This window comes from Xyrauchen texanus, chromosome 44 (assembly GCF_025860055.1).
Source record: "Xyrauchen texanus isolate HMW12.3.18 chromosome 44, RBS_HiC_50CHRs, whole genome shotgun sequence".
In the NCBI taxonomy this organism is placed as follows: domain Eukaryota; kingdom Metazoa; phylum Chordata; class Actinopteri; order Cypriniformes; family Catostomidae; genus Xyrauchen; species Xyrauchen texanus.
The window spans coordinates 29,961,364-29,979,254 of record NC_068319.1 but is presented as its reverse complement, the minus strand read 5'-3'; the positions used below and the strand labels follow the sequence as shown (position 1 = coordinate 29,979,254).

At 37.4% G+C, this 17,891-nt stretch overlaps 1 protein-coding gene across 2 annotated transcripts in view; it reads right to left on the bottom strand.

Moving 5' to 3' along the window:
• The window catches only part of auh (AU RNA binding protein/enoyl-CoA hydratase), a 63,999-nt gene that overhangs the window by 28,027 nt on the left and 18,081 nt on the right, over nt 1-17,891 (bottom strand). Inside the window, exon 6 of one of the 2 annotated variants that reach the window (XM_052117731.1) lies at nt 11,432-11,488. The exons of the other annotated variant lie outside the window; for it this stretch is intronic. Coding sequence (XP_051973691.1) covers nt 11,432-11,488 — 57 coding nt within the window. The remainder of the gene's footprint in view (nt 1-11,431; nt 11,489-17,891) is intronic. 2 annotated transcript variants of the gene reach the window in all.

Here is a 17,891-nt window from a genome sequence, read left to right as displayed (position 1 = left end):
ATGCTGGAATACTGCCCTGTGGCCCAGTCTCCGAAGGGAGGGTATCATGCTCTGCTTCAGTATGTCACAGTACATGTTGGCATTCATGGTTCCCTCAATGAACTGTAGCTCCCCAGTGCCAGCAGCACTCATGCAGCCCCAGACCATGATACTCCCACCACCATGCTTGACTGTAGGGAAGACACACTTGTCTTTGTACTCCTCACCTGGTTTCTGCCACACACGCTTGACACCATCTGAACCAAATACGTTTATCTTGGTCTCATCAGACCACAGGACATGGTTCCAGTGATCCATATCCTTAGTCTGCTTGTCTTCAGCAAACTGTTTGCGGGCTTTCTTGTGCTAAAGCACATAACTGTTAATCAGAATGTCACTGGTTCGATCCTCACAGCCACCACCATTGTGTCCTTGAGCAAGGCACTTAACTCCAGGTTGCTCCGGGGGGATTGTCCCTGTACTAATTGCACTGTAAGTCGCTTTGAAAAAAGCATCTGCCAAATGCATAAATGTAAATGTCTTGTGCATCATCTAGAAAAGGCTTCCTTCTGGGACAACAGCCATGCAGACCAATTTGATGCAGTGTGCGGCGCATGGTCTGAGCATTGACAGGCTGACCCCCCCACCCCTTCAACCTCTGCAGCAATGCAAGCAGCACTCATATATCTATTTCCCAAAGACAACCTCTGGATATGACGCCGAGCACGTGCACTCAACATCTTTGGTCGACCATGGCGAGGCCTGTTCTGAGTGGAACCAGTACTGTTAAACCGCTGTATGGTCTTGGCCACCGTGCTGCAGCTCGGTGTCAGGATCTTCTTATAGCCTAGGCCATCTTTATTTAGAGCAACAATTCTTTTTTTCAGATCCTCAGAGAGTTCTTTGCCATGAGGTGCCATGTTGAACTTCCAGTGACCAGTTTGAGGGAGTGTGAGAGCGATGACACCAAATTTCACACACATGCTCCCCATTCACACCTGTAACACTAATGAGTCACATGACACTGGGGAGGGAAAATTACTAATTGGCCCAATTTGGACATTTTCACTTAGGGATGTACTCACTTTTGTTGCCAGCGATTTAGACATTAATGGCTGTGTGTTAAGTTATTTTGAGGGGACAGCAAATGTACACTGTTATATAAGCTGTACACACTCTACATTGTAGCAAAGTGTAATTTCTTCAGTGTTGTCACATGAATAGATATAATCAAATATTATATATATATATATATATATATATATATATATATATATATATATATATATATATATATATATATATATATACTACATATATATATACACATACACACAGTATATATATATAAATATTAATGAATTTTCATTTTAGGGTGAACTATTCCTTTAACTACTTTGAAACTATAGCTTGCCAAGCTACAAGCTATCCATAACTGAATGTAGCATAACCAACATTGTACATACACCGATCAGGCACAACATTAAAACCACCAGCCTAATATTATGTAGACCCCCCTCGTGCTGACAAAACAGCTCTGATCCGTCGAGGCATGGACTCCACAAGACCTCTGAAGGTGTCCTGTGGTATCTGGCACCAAGATGTTAGCAGCAGATTCTTGTCCTGGTCCTGTAAACTGCGAGGTGGGGCCACCATGGATCGGACTTGCTAATCTAGCACATCACAAAGATTCTCAATCGGATTGAGATCTGGGGAATTTGGAGGCCATGTCAAACCTTGAACACTTTGTCATGTTCCTCAAACCATTCCTGAACAATTTTTGCAGTGTGCCAGGGCAAAATATCCTGCTGAAAGAGGCCACTGCCATCAGGGAATACAGTTGCCATGAAGGGGTGTTCTGCAACAATCTTTAGGTAGGTGGTACGTGTCAAAGTAACATCCACATGAATGCCAGGACCCAAGGTTTCCCAGCAGAACATTGCCCAGAGCATCACGCTGCCTCTGCCGGCCTGCCTTCTTCCCATAGTGCATCCTGCTGCCATCTCTTCCCCAGGTAAATGACGCACATGCACCTGGCAGTCCACTTGATCTAAAAGAAAACGTGAGTTATCAGACCGGGCCACCTTCTACCATTAATCCATGGTCCAGTTCTGACGCTCGCGTGCCCATTGTTGGCGCTTTTGGCTGTGGACAGAGCTCAGGCATGGGCATTCTGACCGGTCTGCGGCTACACAGCAAGCTGCGATGCACTATGTGCTCTGACACCTTTCTACCATAGTCAGCATTATGTTTTTCAGCAATTTGTGCACTACAGTATCTCTTCTGTGGGATCGGACCAGATGGGCTAGCCTTCACACCCCACGTGCATCAAGAAGCCTTGGGCGCCCATAACCCTGTTGCCGGTTCACCGGTTGTCCTTCCTTTGACCACTTTTGATTGCATACCGGGAACACTCCACAAGACCTGCCGTTTTAGAGATGCTCTGACCCAGTGTCTAGCCATCACAATTTGGCCCTTGTCAAAGTCGCTCAGGTCCTTACACTTGCCTAATATATCCCACCCCTTGACAGGTGCCATTGTAACGAGATAATTAATGTTATTCACTTCACCTGTCAGTGTTTTTAATAATGTGGCTGATCAGTGTATATACAGTACAATATTCAGATGGCAAAGAAGTATTACCATAAATAGAAATATCTTAAAACACAGCAAAGCTGCAGCTTGCATAGGTGAGCTATAGCCAGAGAACTACTTATCTGAAATATCCACAGCTTAACTCCCATTATAAATCACCATAGGTCTACATATCTGCTGTGATCATTTGCGTAGGCTAGTGATGAGAAAAGACAGCTCGATCTGTAATGTTCTTCTGCAGGATCTGGGCCAGGATAACTGGGGCAAGTTGAGGTCATGAGAAGTGGGTGAGTATATATGTGCCGTAATTAACTCACTCATACACAAATTTTTTTCTTAGGAATAAAAGTCTTAAATATGCAATGAGGTTTTGACATTTTACCAAGGTCAATAGATAAGCCTATCAGTGCTGGTAACAACTTAATTTCTAACTAATCCTTAATTTGAAATAAACAGTTTCAGGCATGCTGTCTGTTTAAGCACATTTGGTGATCCAATTTATTCCATTTAAACCATGCGATGGAGAGATGTTATCATTTGATTTCAAAGCCTTCACAAATTCCGAAATTTTTAGCCATCCACTAAGTAATAAAAATAAATATGCTTTTCAGAATTTTAGACACTCAACACTGATGCCGAACTGTGTTGAAAAAACCTTATGGGGCAGTGCAAATTCGATTTTCGAATTTAATTCAAATTTTTTGAAAGACAAAGCTGAGACGCTGTGATTGTATCGCACAGCTAGGATTATGACTGAGATTTATTACATCTGCAGCTGTACAAAAGTAAACTTTTTACCATTGCTTATTGCAAATTGCACATGCACAAAGTAAGTTGTGGGTGGTTTGTGACTCATGTAATGAAATTAACCAGTGACGTGTCAATTATAATACAAGTCAAAAAATTCTCATACATTTTTTGTCCTTTATTCTAAACTATCAACCAATTGGTTGTAAATTGGTTTGTGCAAGATTTTTGAGATCTCATAAAAATGTGCATGAAAGTAGCAATGTTCTTACAGGTTATTGAAGAGTGCACATGTGTTAGTAACAGACCCATACATCATATAAACAAGTCAACACAGCGGAAAGAACTAAACATTACTGGGAGTACAGTGGGAAAAGGTTCTCTGAATTTTTTTTCTCCCTTTAAAAACATTTAAAAAGTTTTACTTCTAAAGAAATGAACAGTAATTCTAGTAATTAGAACAGAAGTGGTTGTTTTGCCCAGTGTCAGTTTCAAAACCTACTAACAGTCATTTGAGTACATATTTTATAAAATAAATGTAATTATATGTGTTTCTATTAAGCAATTGTTTGTGTATCTTATTTGTTTTAAATAAAGTATTTATATTCTGTATATTCATGTATGCATATAAAGTGTTGTGAAATAGTATTTGCCCCATCCTGATATCTTCTGTTTTTCTGCTTCTGCTTGCGGGATAATTGAGGGAAACATGAATTCTGCACTCTACCAGAAAATCAATAAAGTCTGGTGATCAGTCCGTGAGTTGAAGTTCAAGCGCAACTGGATTATGCAGCAAGACGATGATCCAAAGCATTGGAGTAGGTCCACCTCTGGATGGGTCAAAAGAAGCTTAAAGTTTTGGAGTGGCCTAGTCCTGACTTGAACAGGATTAAGATGATGTGGCAGGACCTTAAACAGGCATGCTCAAAAACCCTCCAAAGTGGCTGAACTAAAGCAGATCTGCAAAGAAAAGTGGGCCAAAATTCCCCCAAATCGTTGTGAAAGACTAATCTCAAGTTATCTGAAGCGTTTGTTGCAGTTGTTGCTGTTAAAGGTGGCACAACCAGCTATTAAGTTTAAGGGGTCAGTTAAGTTTTCACATGGGTGATATAGGTTATTGGATAACTTTTTTGCTTCAATAAAAAAAAATATCTATATATTTGAAAACTGTATTGTGTGTTTGCTTCTGTATTATGTTATATCTCGTTTGAAGATCTAAAACAAAAATAGAAGAAATCAGGAAGGGGGCAAAAACTTTATCACAGCACTGTAGGCTACCCAGCTCTCTAGATATTGATATAGAGCATAACAGCTTGGTTCCAAAAGAGAAAATCCCAATTATTTCCTCAACAATTTATAAAACTTTAAAGACAGACCTACCATGAGCTCTGTGGCCGTTACTGGATGTATGCGCTCCTGTTGAAGCAACCAAACTATGTTATTTCAGCTTCATATAAAAAAATATTATGTTAAATAGAGAAAGATCCACCAATCAGCGAATCACAGCCAACAATGTGTGCTAAACAAGCTCTGAACTAAACAGCCCACTTCCATGATGCACCCTTCACCCTCAAACTACTAATATTTGTATAAATCTGAATATTTTGCAATATGCTTCAGTTTAAATTAGAGCTGTAGAAATGAACGCATTAACGAATGTGATTAATTTCAAATGTTCAATTTCCTTTAGATTTACTTTTTATTCAGCTCTGTGCGAGTGTTGAACACCAGTTGGAACAGGGCGGAGCCGTTGCAATGTATATTGTGTCATTAAACTGACATGCACACCACAAACACACACACAACAGCGATTCCTTTCAAAGATGAGGTGATGATGAAAGGACCTCTTATCCGTAATTTTTATTGTGCAATAAAGCCCAGATGGGATTTGTGATAGACGCACATGACCTATGGAGTAAAGCATTGATATTTCTCCTGCGTCACATTGCGCTTCTGTATTTGGAGGAAGTATCATTACATGGACAGTGTCAGCTTAAATTAAAAAATAGTTCACTTTTCATGTGGAATTAAAAGCAGCATGAATTATGTAAATGCAGCTTCACAATTGCACGATCAATATTGTGGAGGATGAGGGTTTAAAAGATTTAATGATCATTGAAATGAATACGCAAAATACAGTGACAATAGTTATTTCAATTAGTCAACCTCCCACACTTAAAATTTGGGAATTGTATAATGTTACTCAAGTTGGTGCTATTTTAGTGCATTCTATCTTTTTACTGTGGAATGCTTTGTTTGAAAATGTTTAATACAACATAATTTATAATTCATTTTGATAAGAAATTAAGTATATACAGAGTAAAATTTCAGTACTTTCACAATCACAATTAACTAATTAATTTTAATCATACAATTAATTGCGATTAAATTATAATCGACTGACAGCACTAGTTTAAATATTGGCTATTGTTTCTATTCTCATATTTAACAACTGTAAATCAATTGTTTTATTTTTTGTAAAGTTTTCATTTAATTGTGTCATGCTTCATAGGAATGTAGTTAATTCCCTCATGAAAAACGACAAGTACACAGTCACAGTATCTTTGTCTTTTTGTCCGATTTTCAAATACTTTGATTCAAATTAAAGTCTAAAATTGTATGATTGACCTCGTAGCTGGTTGGTTTGGTTCATGGCTTAGAACTCTTATGCAGAAATGTATGGGAAAAACATGCCATTTGTAGGTTGACTCCCTGAAAATTGTAAACACAGTGGTGCAATTAAAATGTTACTCTGTTTGAGCAGTCTGACAAGTAAATCTATGTTATTTGCTATTGGGGCAAGATTACATGTCCAACCAGTGGAAGATTGGGAGAGTGTTTGGGAAAACCTATTGTAAACAGTCATTTTTTTTCTTTTGCAATTCCATTTGGTGGCCTTAGTGGAGCAGAAAGTACACACACATCTTTATACCACAACACATGGTCTCTTGGTTCTACAACAAAACATGAATGGCTTTGAAAAAAACTGAAGCCAATAGTAGAATGATTTTGCTTTTGCTTGCATCCATCTGAATTATCAGAGGAAGGCCCTAATCCTGGTTAATCCTGACCTTCCCCAATGGCATATTCATCCATTAATGTGCCCAAAGCATGTGGCCATGTGACTGGTCAGTGCATGGTGTGAATATTCCCTCACCATACCAGTGCTATTCCAACCCCACTGTGTGCTGAGTCACTGGAAAAAAAGCTTCATGCAGGCCATAGTCTCTTGAGTAACCCTCAGCACAAGCTACAATCCAACAAACTATTTTTAATTTTAAATCACCAACTGGAAACATTCTGTGTTTTAAGGACTACTTCATAAATAATTCTCAATAGACCCAAGACTTCAATATGACCAACAAATAATACATCAACTCACAGGTCTTTGGGTAAACATACAAGCCGATCTACTGCATTTTTTAAAGAGCGACTAATCAGTCAACATTCAGTAAGCATTTATCTTTAGAGACAATTCAAGAATTATCTTTGGAGATTAATAATTATATATAATTAAAAAAAAAAAACATTATAAATTGTTCATGAAGCCCTAAAGGGAAATTTGCCTTGAGTCATTCATGCTGAGAGGAAGTCAGGGCAGTGTATTTTTGGCTAGAAAAAATAATGGTAAATAATGGTTTCTGGCTCTAAAATAGTTGAATATTCTGTCATCGTTAATCACCTAGCTCTTTACCATACCACCATAATCCATGCATCTCATGTGCAATATTCCAAGTCTTCAGAAGCCATAAGATAGCTTTGTCAAGTCACTTTTATTTGTATGGCACTTTTCATAATACAATGTTTCAAAGCAGCTTTACAGAAAATCATATTGCAATGTTCATAATCAAATAAATGTCAAAAAGTCCCCAGTGAACAGCTTCATCAAAAAAGTTTGATAATCATGCCTGGTCATTTTTGTCTTTAGGCAGCCAGTGAGCAAGCCAAATGTGACTGTGGCAAGGTTCAGAAAGTCCATAAGATGTTAAGAGTCAGCTAGGGGAGCCAGTTACTCTCTGGGTATACAGTATGAACAAAGCCAACATCAGTTAGTTTTGTGTAATACAAGGCATGCATCAAGCAGATTAAGTATACTTTTTCGTAGACAATTTTTGAGACTAGCAGTAATTTATTGTCTGTGTATTAACTTTTAGCATAATGAAGTGATGCAAGCAGTGAAGTGATATTTTCTGTTTAAACAGGCAAATAATGTGGTTGGTAGCCATTTACTGTCTCTGTGAAGTCCATCCTAAAGGCTGTTCCCTTTGTGAAATTTCAGTCATCATTCGTTGCAGCTTTTAAATCTCATTATTCTGCATATTTAAACTGGGGCATCATGTTTGCGTACAATACATGGAAAAAGAAAAATGCTGCTCTGGCATAAACAAAGTCAAACCTGGTACTATAAATCAAAGCATCATGTTTAAATCTAAATAAAATTGGGAATGAGATTTCAGGGCTTCGGAAGAGAGGAAGATGTTTGGGTGAACTAGTATCCCAGATGTGTTTGACTGACTTTCTTCTGCTACACACAAACAAAGCTCCAAAAAGTATATAAAGGCAGCTTAAATCTGTGTGGGTGAGAAAAAGATAAATATTTAAGTATTATTTTTACTAATATATATATATATATATATATATATATTCTCCTCCAAAAAAAAAAAGTATGTAGAAGTTGGAAGTATGTAGTTCTGAAAATTGAGATTTATAGTTAAAAATTTTGATCGGTTTCTCACACATCCCTATCATAAGGCTTCTGAAGATATGGATTTAACCAATGCAGTCATATGGAATAATTTTATGTTGCCTTTGTGCTTACTGGGCCTTCAGAGCTCAGATATTATTTCTAACAATCTTTGTTTGTGTTCAGTAGAAGAAAGAAATCCATACATATCTGGGATGGAATGAGGATGAGTACATTATGAGAGAATTTTCATTTTTGGGTAAACTATCCCTAAACTAACAGGCCAGCTAGCAAATGTGTTCAACCTTTTCATCTGTAGGGTCCTGCAGTATCCCCTGGAGTTATTTATGCACGTGACACTGCAAAGCCGATAGATGGTGGTCAGAGTGTAGACGAGTATTTTTAAAAGTTTTATTTACATTTTTAATTTTTGTCATAAAAAAATAAAAATAATAAAAAACACTAAAATTTATATTTTCCTTTTACAATAAGGTCATCTGAGGGGTGACTGAGGTTCTGGCCCCATGACAGGATTACAATAACAGTGATTATTTAACTAGCTCCTGGAGGATATGCATTTATATTGTACTGCATTTATTCACAAAAATATATCTGTTATAATAACTACATAATTAATCAATTATTCTATAACCATTTAATTCAATCATTAGTAATTGTATGAGAGAGAGCGAGAGAGAGAGAGAGAGAGAGAGAGAGAGAGAGAGAGGAGATTTCAGTTATTTTTTATTATTATCCATGTTTTTTACGGTTCATAAAAGCAACCAAGGCATACAACATATATACCTCATTTGAACTGGAACTTCAAGTTTCTTAATGATTTTATTGTCAAATTGTGTGACTGTGCCACACTCCATCGAGATTCACGAGAAGGCTTCCTGTCCTAGAGGAGATAATGCCTATCCGTTGCAATGTCTAACTCATTCAATGTTTGGATTGTTTATGGAGCCCTGTACATGTGACTCTGCCATAGTCAAAAACCTCAAAGGAATTTAATAACTTTTCTTGATTACTATACTCTCAATTGATTGCAAACTTGTGTCTGAGTTTTTATTCCTCAACATTCATATTGAGCTGTTACCCCCAACAATAGTAAACATGTGAACATATTTCTGCTGTACTGTATTTGTTTTATGTATTTAGTTTTTATACCTGTAAAAAACAAATGAACAAACAAAACCACTTCTCAGACATTGTGTATGTGTGTGACAAGCTCTGGTAAACAGACATGGCAGCATGCATTGGATAATCACGCTCGATCAGCATGTGTTCACTGTGAGTATACAAGTTCTAATCTGTTGTTGTGGTGCTTTTGAAATAGTTTGGCTGTCAATTGCAGAAAACAAACGTATTATATGCATGAAAAGACTGTTTGAGTTGCTGTTTGTGTGAATGAAAACCACATCTGCACCTAATAATAAGTAGACGTGGCTGTGTGTATGGAAAGATCGTGTTTAGATATGATGGCTGTGCATATACAAGATGTTATATACAAACTATAATCGTGGTAGTTTGGTGACAATTAGGCTGTTTGTTAGATAAAATAAACATGTGTGCTTGGTAAGACTGAGTTTGTTTGATGAATGACAACTGCTGCTGATGTAAACAAATGGCAGCAATCATCGGAGGAAGATCGCACTTGATGTATTGACTGTGCGTATGATGATGAAATGATGATGATGAAAACCTTTATTGCCCCATGGGGAATTTGTTTTACACTCATGGGAACCACAATAAACATAACCACAACAAACATAGAACAACAATAACACAGCAAATAGTGACATAAAATTATCAATTTGACAACTTAAGGAATCAATAGATAGATATATATTCAATAATACGCATCTAAAATTTTCAACAGCTTAAAGAATCAATAAATAGATATATATTCAATAATGCACATTTAAAATAAATCTATGTGCCCATAGATGATCCATTTAATAATTGAATGCTCCTCGGCACAAATGATGTAATATGTCGTTTAGTCTTTGTTCGCGGCATTCTAAATCTACATCGTGAGGGGAGGAGGGAATATTCTGTGCGAAGTGGGTGCAATGGATCCTCCAGTATCCTCAGTGCCAAATTGAGGGTATGCTGGTCAGTAAGATTTGTGATGCTTTTCACATCTGATCCAGTAATTTTCCTACCCATTTTTGTCACCTTGTCCAGCATGTTCCTGTTCTGGATAGAAAGACCCCCCTCCCCAACACTGGATGGCAAAAATCACCACACTCTGAATAAAGGTTAAATAAAACAATGTCAGGGTGCTAGTCTCTGCATTAAAGCTGCGCAATTTTCTTAAAAAAAAAAGCCGTTGCTGTGCTTTTGAGTATCTTGCTAATGTGTTGGCTGACCAAGTGAGTTTATGATCAATAATAGTACCCAAGTACTTATACTCTTCCACAATCTCAATAACTGTCTCATTAATAGTAACCAGTTGCAATGGAGGGGGCTTTTTTCTAAAGTCAATGACCATTTCTTTTGTTTTTGAAATTTTTAAAATTAGTGAGTTTTCACTACACCATTCATAAAAGTGGTCAACCTCAGTTCTGTAGTCCTGTTCATTATCTGTTAAAAGCCAAACCAAGGCAGCATCGTCTGCAAACTTAATCAATGAACATTTGGAATGATGGCTGACACAATCATATACGAGCTGTAAACTTTTTATCATGGTACTTCGGTGACGAGTTGTTGTTTGTATATAAAATAAATGTATTATGTGGTTTAAAAGACTGTATGAGTAACTGTTTGAGCAAATATAAATTACAGATGCCTGTGTCAGTGCGAAAGCCAGCAGCTGGTAATGTAACTGGCTGTAGCAGAAACACATGTTTGACAGGACCCAGTTATTAATTGTCACGTGTGACAGTACGTAAGGGTACAAAACAGCATGCCTGCCAAACAAAAAAATGTTTTGTGCTCACATCTAATTCACTCTATTTCTAGGGACTCTGAAAAAAATCTCTAACTGGTTGGGTGGGTGCCAAGTCTCTGGAGACCTATTTTCATCCTAAAGAGAGAAACTCTATGGCGGGAAGTCGAAAAGGTCCAGAGCCCTTGAGTGATCCCTCATTGACTGTCTGGACGGACAATTTACTCAAACAAAGCTACTTCCCAATTCAACAACATGCCTAAAAATTGTGACCACAAGTAACTATACAGAGCTCAACGGATCTGTCAACAATACTGGCATAATCGTAGCTTAGTCTGTTTTTACAGAGACTATGGCAGACATCTATACCATTAGAGTTCAGGTAATTTTAAGTGCATTTCTGGGAGTCTTTTTATTAACTTAATGAGTGCTATTTGCATTAGCATCTTATTGTTTATTGGACATTGAGCTTTTAATCTATGTATTTTGTCAACCCAAAACATAGGAATACAAGTATAGATATAGACACTTACCTGCACCAGGAATAATGGCTAGTTTCGTCTCAACCAGTCCCATCTTAGCAGAGGTGGCTGTGAAACAGGTAAACAGGTGAAGAGAATAAGATCTGTGTTTTCAGATGAGCTCTTGTCTTAAATGTGAGAGAAAGACAGAATACCACACATACTGAAATTCAGCACGGAATTGCAAGTATTGCGCACATCTTTAACCATGTCCGTATGTTAAACGATCATAATCTGGAGAATTCCTTCACTATTTTATTAACTTTAACATGTAGCTGAGAACTGGTAAGCCAATCCAAACAGATGAACAAATCAAATCAATAATCTTTTCTATCAAACTGTTATTCCAGAATCTGAGCAAATAAATCAGCTCTTCCACATCTCTCTCTCTCTCTTGTGCAGCTTTCAGCAGCTCATTGAATGCTTGAGTTTAGTGTGAGCACGCCCAGTGATGAAGTGCATATTTCCTGAATTTAAGATACTACAGCTCTATAAACCTGTTCAGTCAACAAGAGAATGCCGTTGTACTCTCTGTAAGCAAGCGATGTGCTACCGTTTAAATTCAACAATCTAGTTACCACCTTTCATGTTGTGGCGCTCCCTCATTATAATACAGCACAAATAAAAGGCAGAAATAGCTATATTTTCGTGTGCAACCAGAACTGCTCAGCTGTAGGGTGAAGAGAAATACTTAAACTCCTGTTACATCTCTCATCTCTCTAGAGCTCCATCTTAACTATACAGGTATTTTATCTGCCATGTGAATAAGTCAATTTTAATAAATATGTAATATGCATAAACAATAATAAAATGGTAATATACATACTATAATTTTAATAATTTAATTAATATGAAAATCTATTATTATCTATCTCTCTTTAATATACATTTATACAAACAATATTGTCTCATTTTAAATGCATTTAAACAACATTAAATGGCCATTTTTAAATGATTATTGACTGACTCTGAAAAGGATAGTTCACTCAAAAAAAAAAATTCTGTCATTACTAACTCACCTTCATGTTGTTGCAAAGCTGTATAACGTTCTTTCTTCTTGTGGAACTCAAAAGGAGATTTTAGTGTGGATGTTAGGTTCAGTCACCATTCACTTTCATTGTATGGAAAAAAAGTGACCGTGAATGGTGACCGAGGTCCACAGAAGAAACTCATATAGGCTTGAGGGTAAGTAGTGATTACAGAAATGTCCTTTTTGTGTAAACTGCCCTTTAACTACCCGTTTAAGTATTTTTGAAGGTATCTGCCAAGAACAACAACATAAATGTAAGTCAGCACATGATTGCATCACGTCTCCAATGTACACTGAATACTTAAACATTCATTACATCTAAAACAATACTAGAGGTAAGAATTGGGAAAGTATCCCTCTTTGAGATTTAGGTGAGCTTGCTGTAAAATTTCAAATGTTTTAGTTAAAAAAATTAGGGATGTAACAGTGTCACGGTATATCATTTATCAAATATAGACTTATGAAACCATTGACATTTATAATTTACGATATTGCATTCACAGTATTACTTGATTTGTTTTCTAAAATCCAAGAAATTTAAGTTTCCATCATAAATGTCAGTTAAATTAAGAGAGAATCAATTACATTTACACAGCATCCCAAAGTTGTTCAAATAAATCTCTAACTTGTGACATCCTCCCGTTTCACTCAACCGACTCTTTACTTTAAAGCCACATGTGTGAATTGCACAGCCGTTCAAATGCCTGCACATATATGCTTCCACCAAAGATCATTTAGCAGAGATGGTCCACTTCTATTAAAATGAATGGGTTACATTGGAATGCTCAACCACGGAGCTCTGAATGCCCAATGGTCCACGGATATAGAAAGTAAGTCCTGCCTTACCATTAAAAGAGCCAATAGGAGCTACACTGGCATGACTGAAAATAGCCTCCCAAGAGTGTTCCAAAGATGGCCAACAATGGACTAACTTGCTAGAAAGATTTTGCTTATACTCAAACAGATGAAAACATCAGTAGAGACGGTGGAAGCATTTTAAAGTGGCCAATTCAAAATTTACAAAGTACTTTATTCAACCAGTTTAAACATTATGTCCATCATATTCTCTTTTTTTTTTTAACAAATTCTACGTTTCATAACACTCGTAGTAAAAACATTCAGTCAGTGAACAGGATAATTAATGTTTAAACCTTCCATACGTTAATTAATTTATAGAATAAAAAAGCCAAACTGTTTTACTCACAGACTAAAAGCTGTTTATTTGTATACAGCATAGTTACAAAGCATAGAAATATGTAAATCCTGAGGTATTTTAATCTTCATAAAGGAGAGCGTCTGACTTTTGAGCGGATGAAGATGTTATGCCCGTCCCCAAGTCCCCCTCCCAGTTTTCCTTTAAAGCCTGGATATGATTCCTTTAACCTCAGGGTTAATTTCTAAGATTGAATCCAGAAATGTCTTTGCTGGTGGAGAAGGAAACTGAGTAAACTGATTCTGTATAAAATATCTGATTTGTAAAGAATAAAAAAAAATGTGCTGGAAGAACAAACTCATGCTTAAGTTGGTCAAATTACATGAAAATGTCCCCTTTATACAACATCTTAATAGTCCAAATCCTCTTCTTGAACCACTGATCAAATGTGTTGTCCATAAGGAAAGCTGGGAACAGATGATTGACTACAATCGGGGCAAAGATAGACATGGAGACTAACCAATAGTGTTTTCTATACTGGGACCAAATTTTTAAGGAGTGTAGCACCACAGGGTTCCAGCAAGTCTGGGGTGTATGCAAGGGAATTGATGAACACAAAAGAGCAGAAAGTGAAATCCGACAGCAAGAACTGGTTTCAATGTGTAACCAGGCAGGAATATCCAGGGTAGATGTATCCCATAGCCAGTACAATAGGCTTTACCAAAATAAATTGGTAAAGCCAACCCGCCTTGCATCTTAGGCCTTTGTAAAAATAGTTACCGGATCCTAGGCGTTTTATTGTTCCAAATAAAAGATAATATATGACTAACCTTTTAAAGAGTGCCTTCGTAAGGAAGTACGGTATGCACTGAAATAAATATAAGAATTTTGGGAGGATATTCATTTTAATTGTGTTGATTCGCCCGGCTAAGGACAAGGGAAAAGTGGACCAGCAGATAAGATCTTGTTTAGAAGCAGAGTAAAATTGGCCTTTAACAACTGAGAGTGAGACCTAGTAACAGACACACCAAGATAACTAAAGTTTTTATTTATTACTTTGAATAGTAGTGCATGGAAGGAGATTTTATTGGCTGCTGTTGTAATGGGCAAGAGCTCACTTTTGTCAAGGTTGAGTTTATAGCCAGAGAATCTACCGAATTCTTCCAGAGTATTGAGAATATGTGGGACTGATGTGAGAGGATCAGATATAAAGAGAAGAACATCATCCGTATATAATGAGATTTTATGCTCTAAAGACCCCCCTAATATATGTACATTGCCGAATGAAGGGTGCAATGGGCTCCATCACCAATGCAAAAAGCAATGGGGACAGAGGGCACACCTGCCTAGTCCCATGCCGCAGAGGAAAATACGGTGAATTCACATAATTAGTTTTAACTGAGGCTAGAAGAAAGGTATAAAACAATCTGATACAGGAAATAAAAGTATTCCCGAAACCAAAGCGCTGGAGAATATAAAACAAGTAACCCCACTCCACACAATAAAAGGCTTTCTCGGCATCCAAGGATAAAAGTACCTCTGAACACTGTTATGACGATGACGTAAATCATATTAAATACATGCCTAACATTCAAAAATGTCTATTTTTGATGAATCCCGTTTGGTCAGGGGATATAAGGGTGGGCAAAATAGACTCAAGATGGAGCGCCAGCACTTTAGCCAGTATCTTAACATCAACATTAAGAAGACTTATTGGATGGTAGGAGGAACAATTAAGGGGATCTTTGCCCTTTTTTAGAAGCAGGAATATTGATGCCTGACATAAGGTTGGAGGGAAGCTCAACGAGTCAAACCCATCATCAAATACAGCTTTGAGTAAAGGGCTCAGTTTTACAGAGAACTTGTAATAAAATTCAGTGGGGAAGCCGTCCGGGCCTGGATGCTTCCCACTCTGCATACCTGCAATAGCCTTATTTAGTTCATCCAGGGTGATGGGGGCATCTAAGGATTCTCGAGAATTTTCAGTTACAGCAGGAATGCAGGTTTTCAAAGAAAGTATCCATTAATCCCAGATAAGTGGGGTGTTCAAATGTATATAAATTTAAATAGAAGTCATAAAAATGTTTGCTAATATCCAAAGGGTCTGATAGTGGGACCGTCTAAGAGGTAATTTGGTCAATAACAGGAGTGGCAAATGTCCCAGAGTGTGTGCAAGGGCTCTACTTGGCCTCTCTTCATATTCATAGGACATGTGCTTTGCCTTAAATAGAGCTCTGGAGTTGGGGCGTTAGCATAGACTACCTACATCTGAGATGAGATTAGATAATTCTATTTGTCTAGCCATTTGGGATTTGTGGAGAGAGGCATTATAGGAGATAATCTGCCCCCTCGGGTAGGCCTTAAGGGTCTCCCACAGAAGGGACGGGGAAGTCTCATTATTTGAGTTGGCTTCCAGAAATATGTCTATATGTGTATTAATAAAAGTAATAAAAGATTCATTGGACAAAAGGAGTGGATTAAGTCTCCATCGAAATCTATTGGGTCTGTGTCTAGGGAAGATCAATTCCAAGATTAAAAGGAGCGTGGTCAGATATCACTATACTATTATAATCACTTCACTTTACCAAAGGGAGTAGGAACGTGAGCAAAAAAATAAAAATATCAATGTGCAAAAACGTATGATGGACAGGTGAAAAGAAAGAGTATTCCCTCTTAGTAGGGTACAGAAATTGCCATGGGATATTGCACAGGATTCTAGAAAAGTATGCACTCAGATGTTTTTGATTTAACAATTATTCTATTATAAGATCTAACCAATAATGGGTTGATTACACAATTAAAATCACCAGATAAGATCAGCTGGTGGGTGTCTAAATGTGGTATAGTTGACAGGAATGTGTTCAGGAATTTAAAGTCATACCAATTTGGGGCATAAATGCAAGCAAATGTCACAGGTATGTTATGAAGTTTACCCACTACAATAACAAAGCGTCCATTAGAATCATAAATGGTTTCAGATGCTACAAATGGTATGGATTTGCGAATCAATATTCCAGCACCCCTGGCCTTACTCTCAAAGCGGGAATGGTATACTTGTCCAACCCAACCCCTCCTCAGGCTAATGTAGACCGAGCTACGCATAAGTGTCTCAGTAAGGAAGGATATATAGTTTTTTAAATGCTTAAGATGGGCAAGTTTCCTGGTACATTTAATAGGATAATTGAGTTCCTTCACATTCCAATTAGTAAAGTTTGCGACAGCCCACTCCCCCTAAAGGTTGTGCCCAAATTAGCCATGGTTGTCTAAAAACAAGATATTAACTGTGCATGACACGGTGTCTATCAAGTGTAATAGTAGGTGGACCCTGTGAAAAACTAGTATATTCGGACAAAGCAAAAACCAAGAGAGAAAAACTAAATATGATATTCAATATGAAAAAAAAAAAATACTCACCCACCAGCACTATCCCAAACAAAGTGCATAAACACCAGGGCAAAATACCCAAAATTCACTAGCTTGGGTCTCTAGCTAAATCTCTGCCAACCCAAAACCCAGCAGGCAACACATGTAGAAAGATAATTAAGCAGTGCAAAATACCATGTGCTGAAAAAGTAGCATAGTATTGAAAACTTGGCGCTGTAATGGGTTTTTGAAGAGGGAGAAGAAAAAATAGATACCTGCATACAGTGCATCCGGAAAGTATTCCGGATGCAGCGCTTCACTTTTTCCACATTTTGTTATGTTACAGCCTTATTCCAAAATTGATTAAATTCCTTATTTTCCTCACAATTCTACAAACTTCCATAATGACAACTTGAAAGAAGTTTGTATCTTTGAAATCTTTTTTTTTCTTAATTTATAAAAAAATATAAATAAATAAATAAATAAAATTAAAAAAAAAAAAATCACATGTACCATAAGTATTCACAGCCTTTGCTCAATACTTTGTTGAAGCACCTTTGGCACCAATTACAGCCTCAATTATTTTTGTGTATGATGCTACAAGCTTGGCACACCTATTTTTGAGCAGTTTATCCCATTCTTCTTTGCAGGACCTCTCAAGCTCCATCAGGTTGGATGGGGAGTGTTGGTGCACAGCCATTTTCAGATGTCTCCAGAGATGTTCAATCGGGTTCAACTCTGGGCTCTGGCTGGCCAGGTGATGAGGTTTCCTCCAGAAATGACGCTTGCCATTCAGGCCAAAGAGTTTAATCTTTGTTTCATCAGACCAGATAATTTTGTTTCTCGTGGTCTGAGAGTCCTTCAGGTACCTTTTGGCAAACTCCAGGCAGTGCCTTTTACTGAGGAGTGGCTTCCGTCTGTTCACT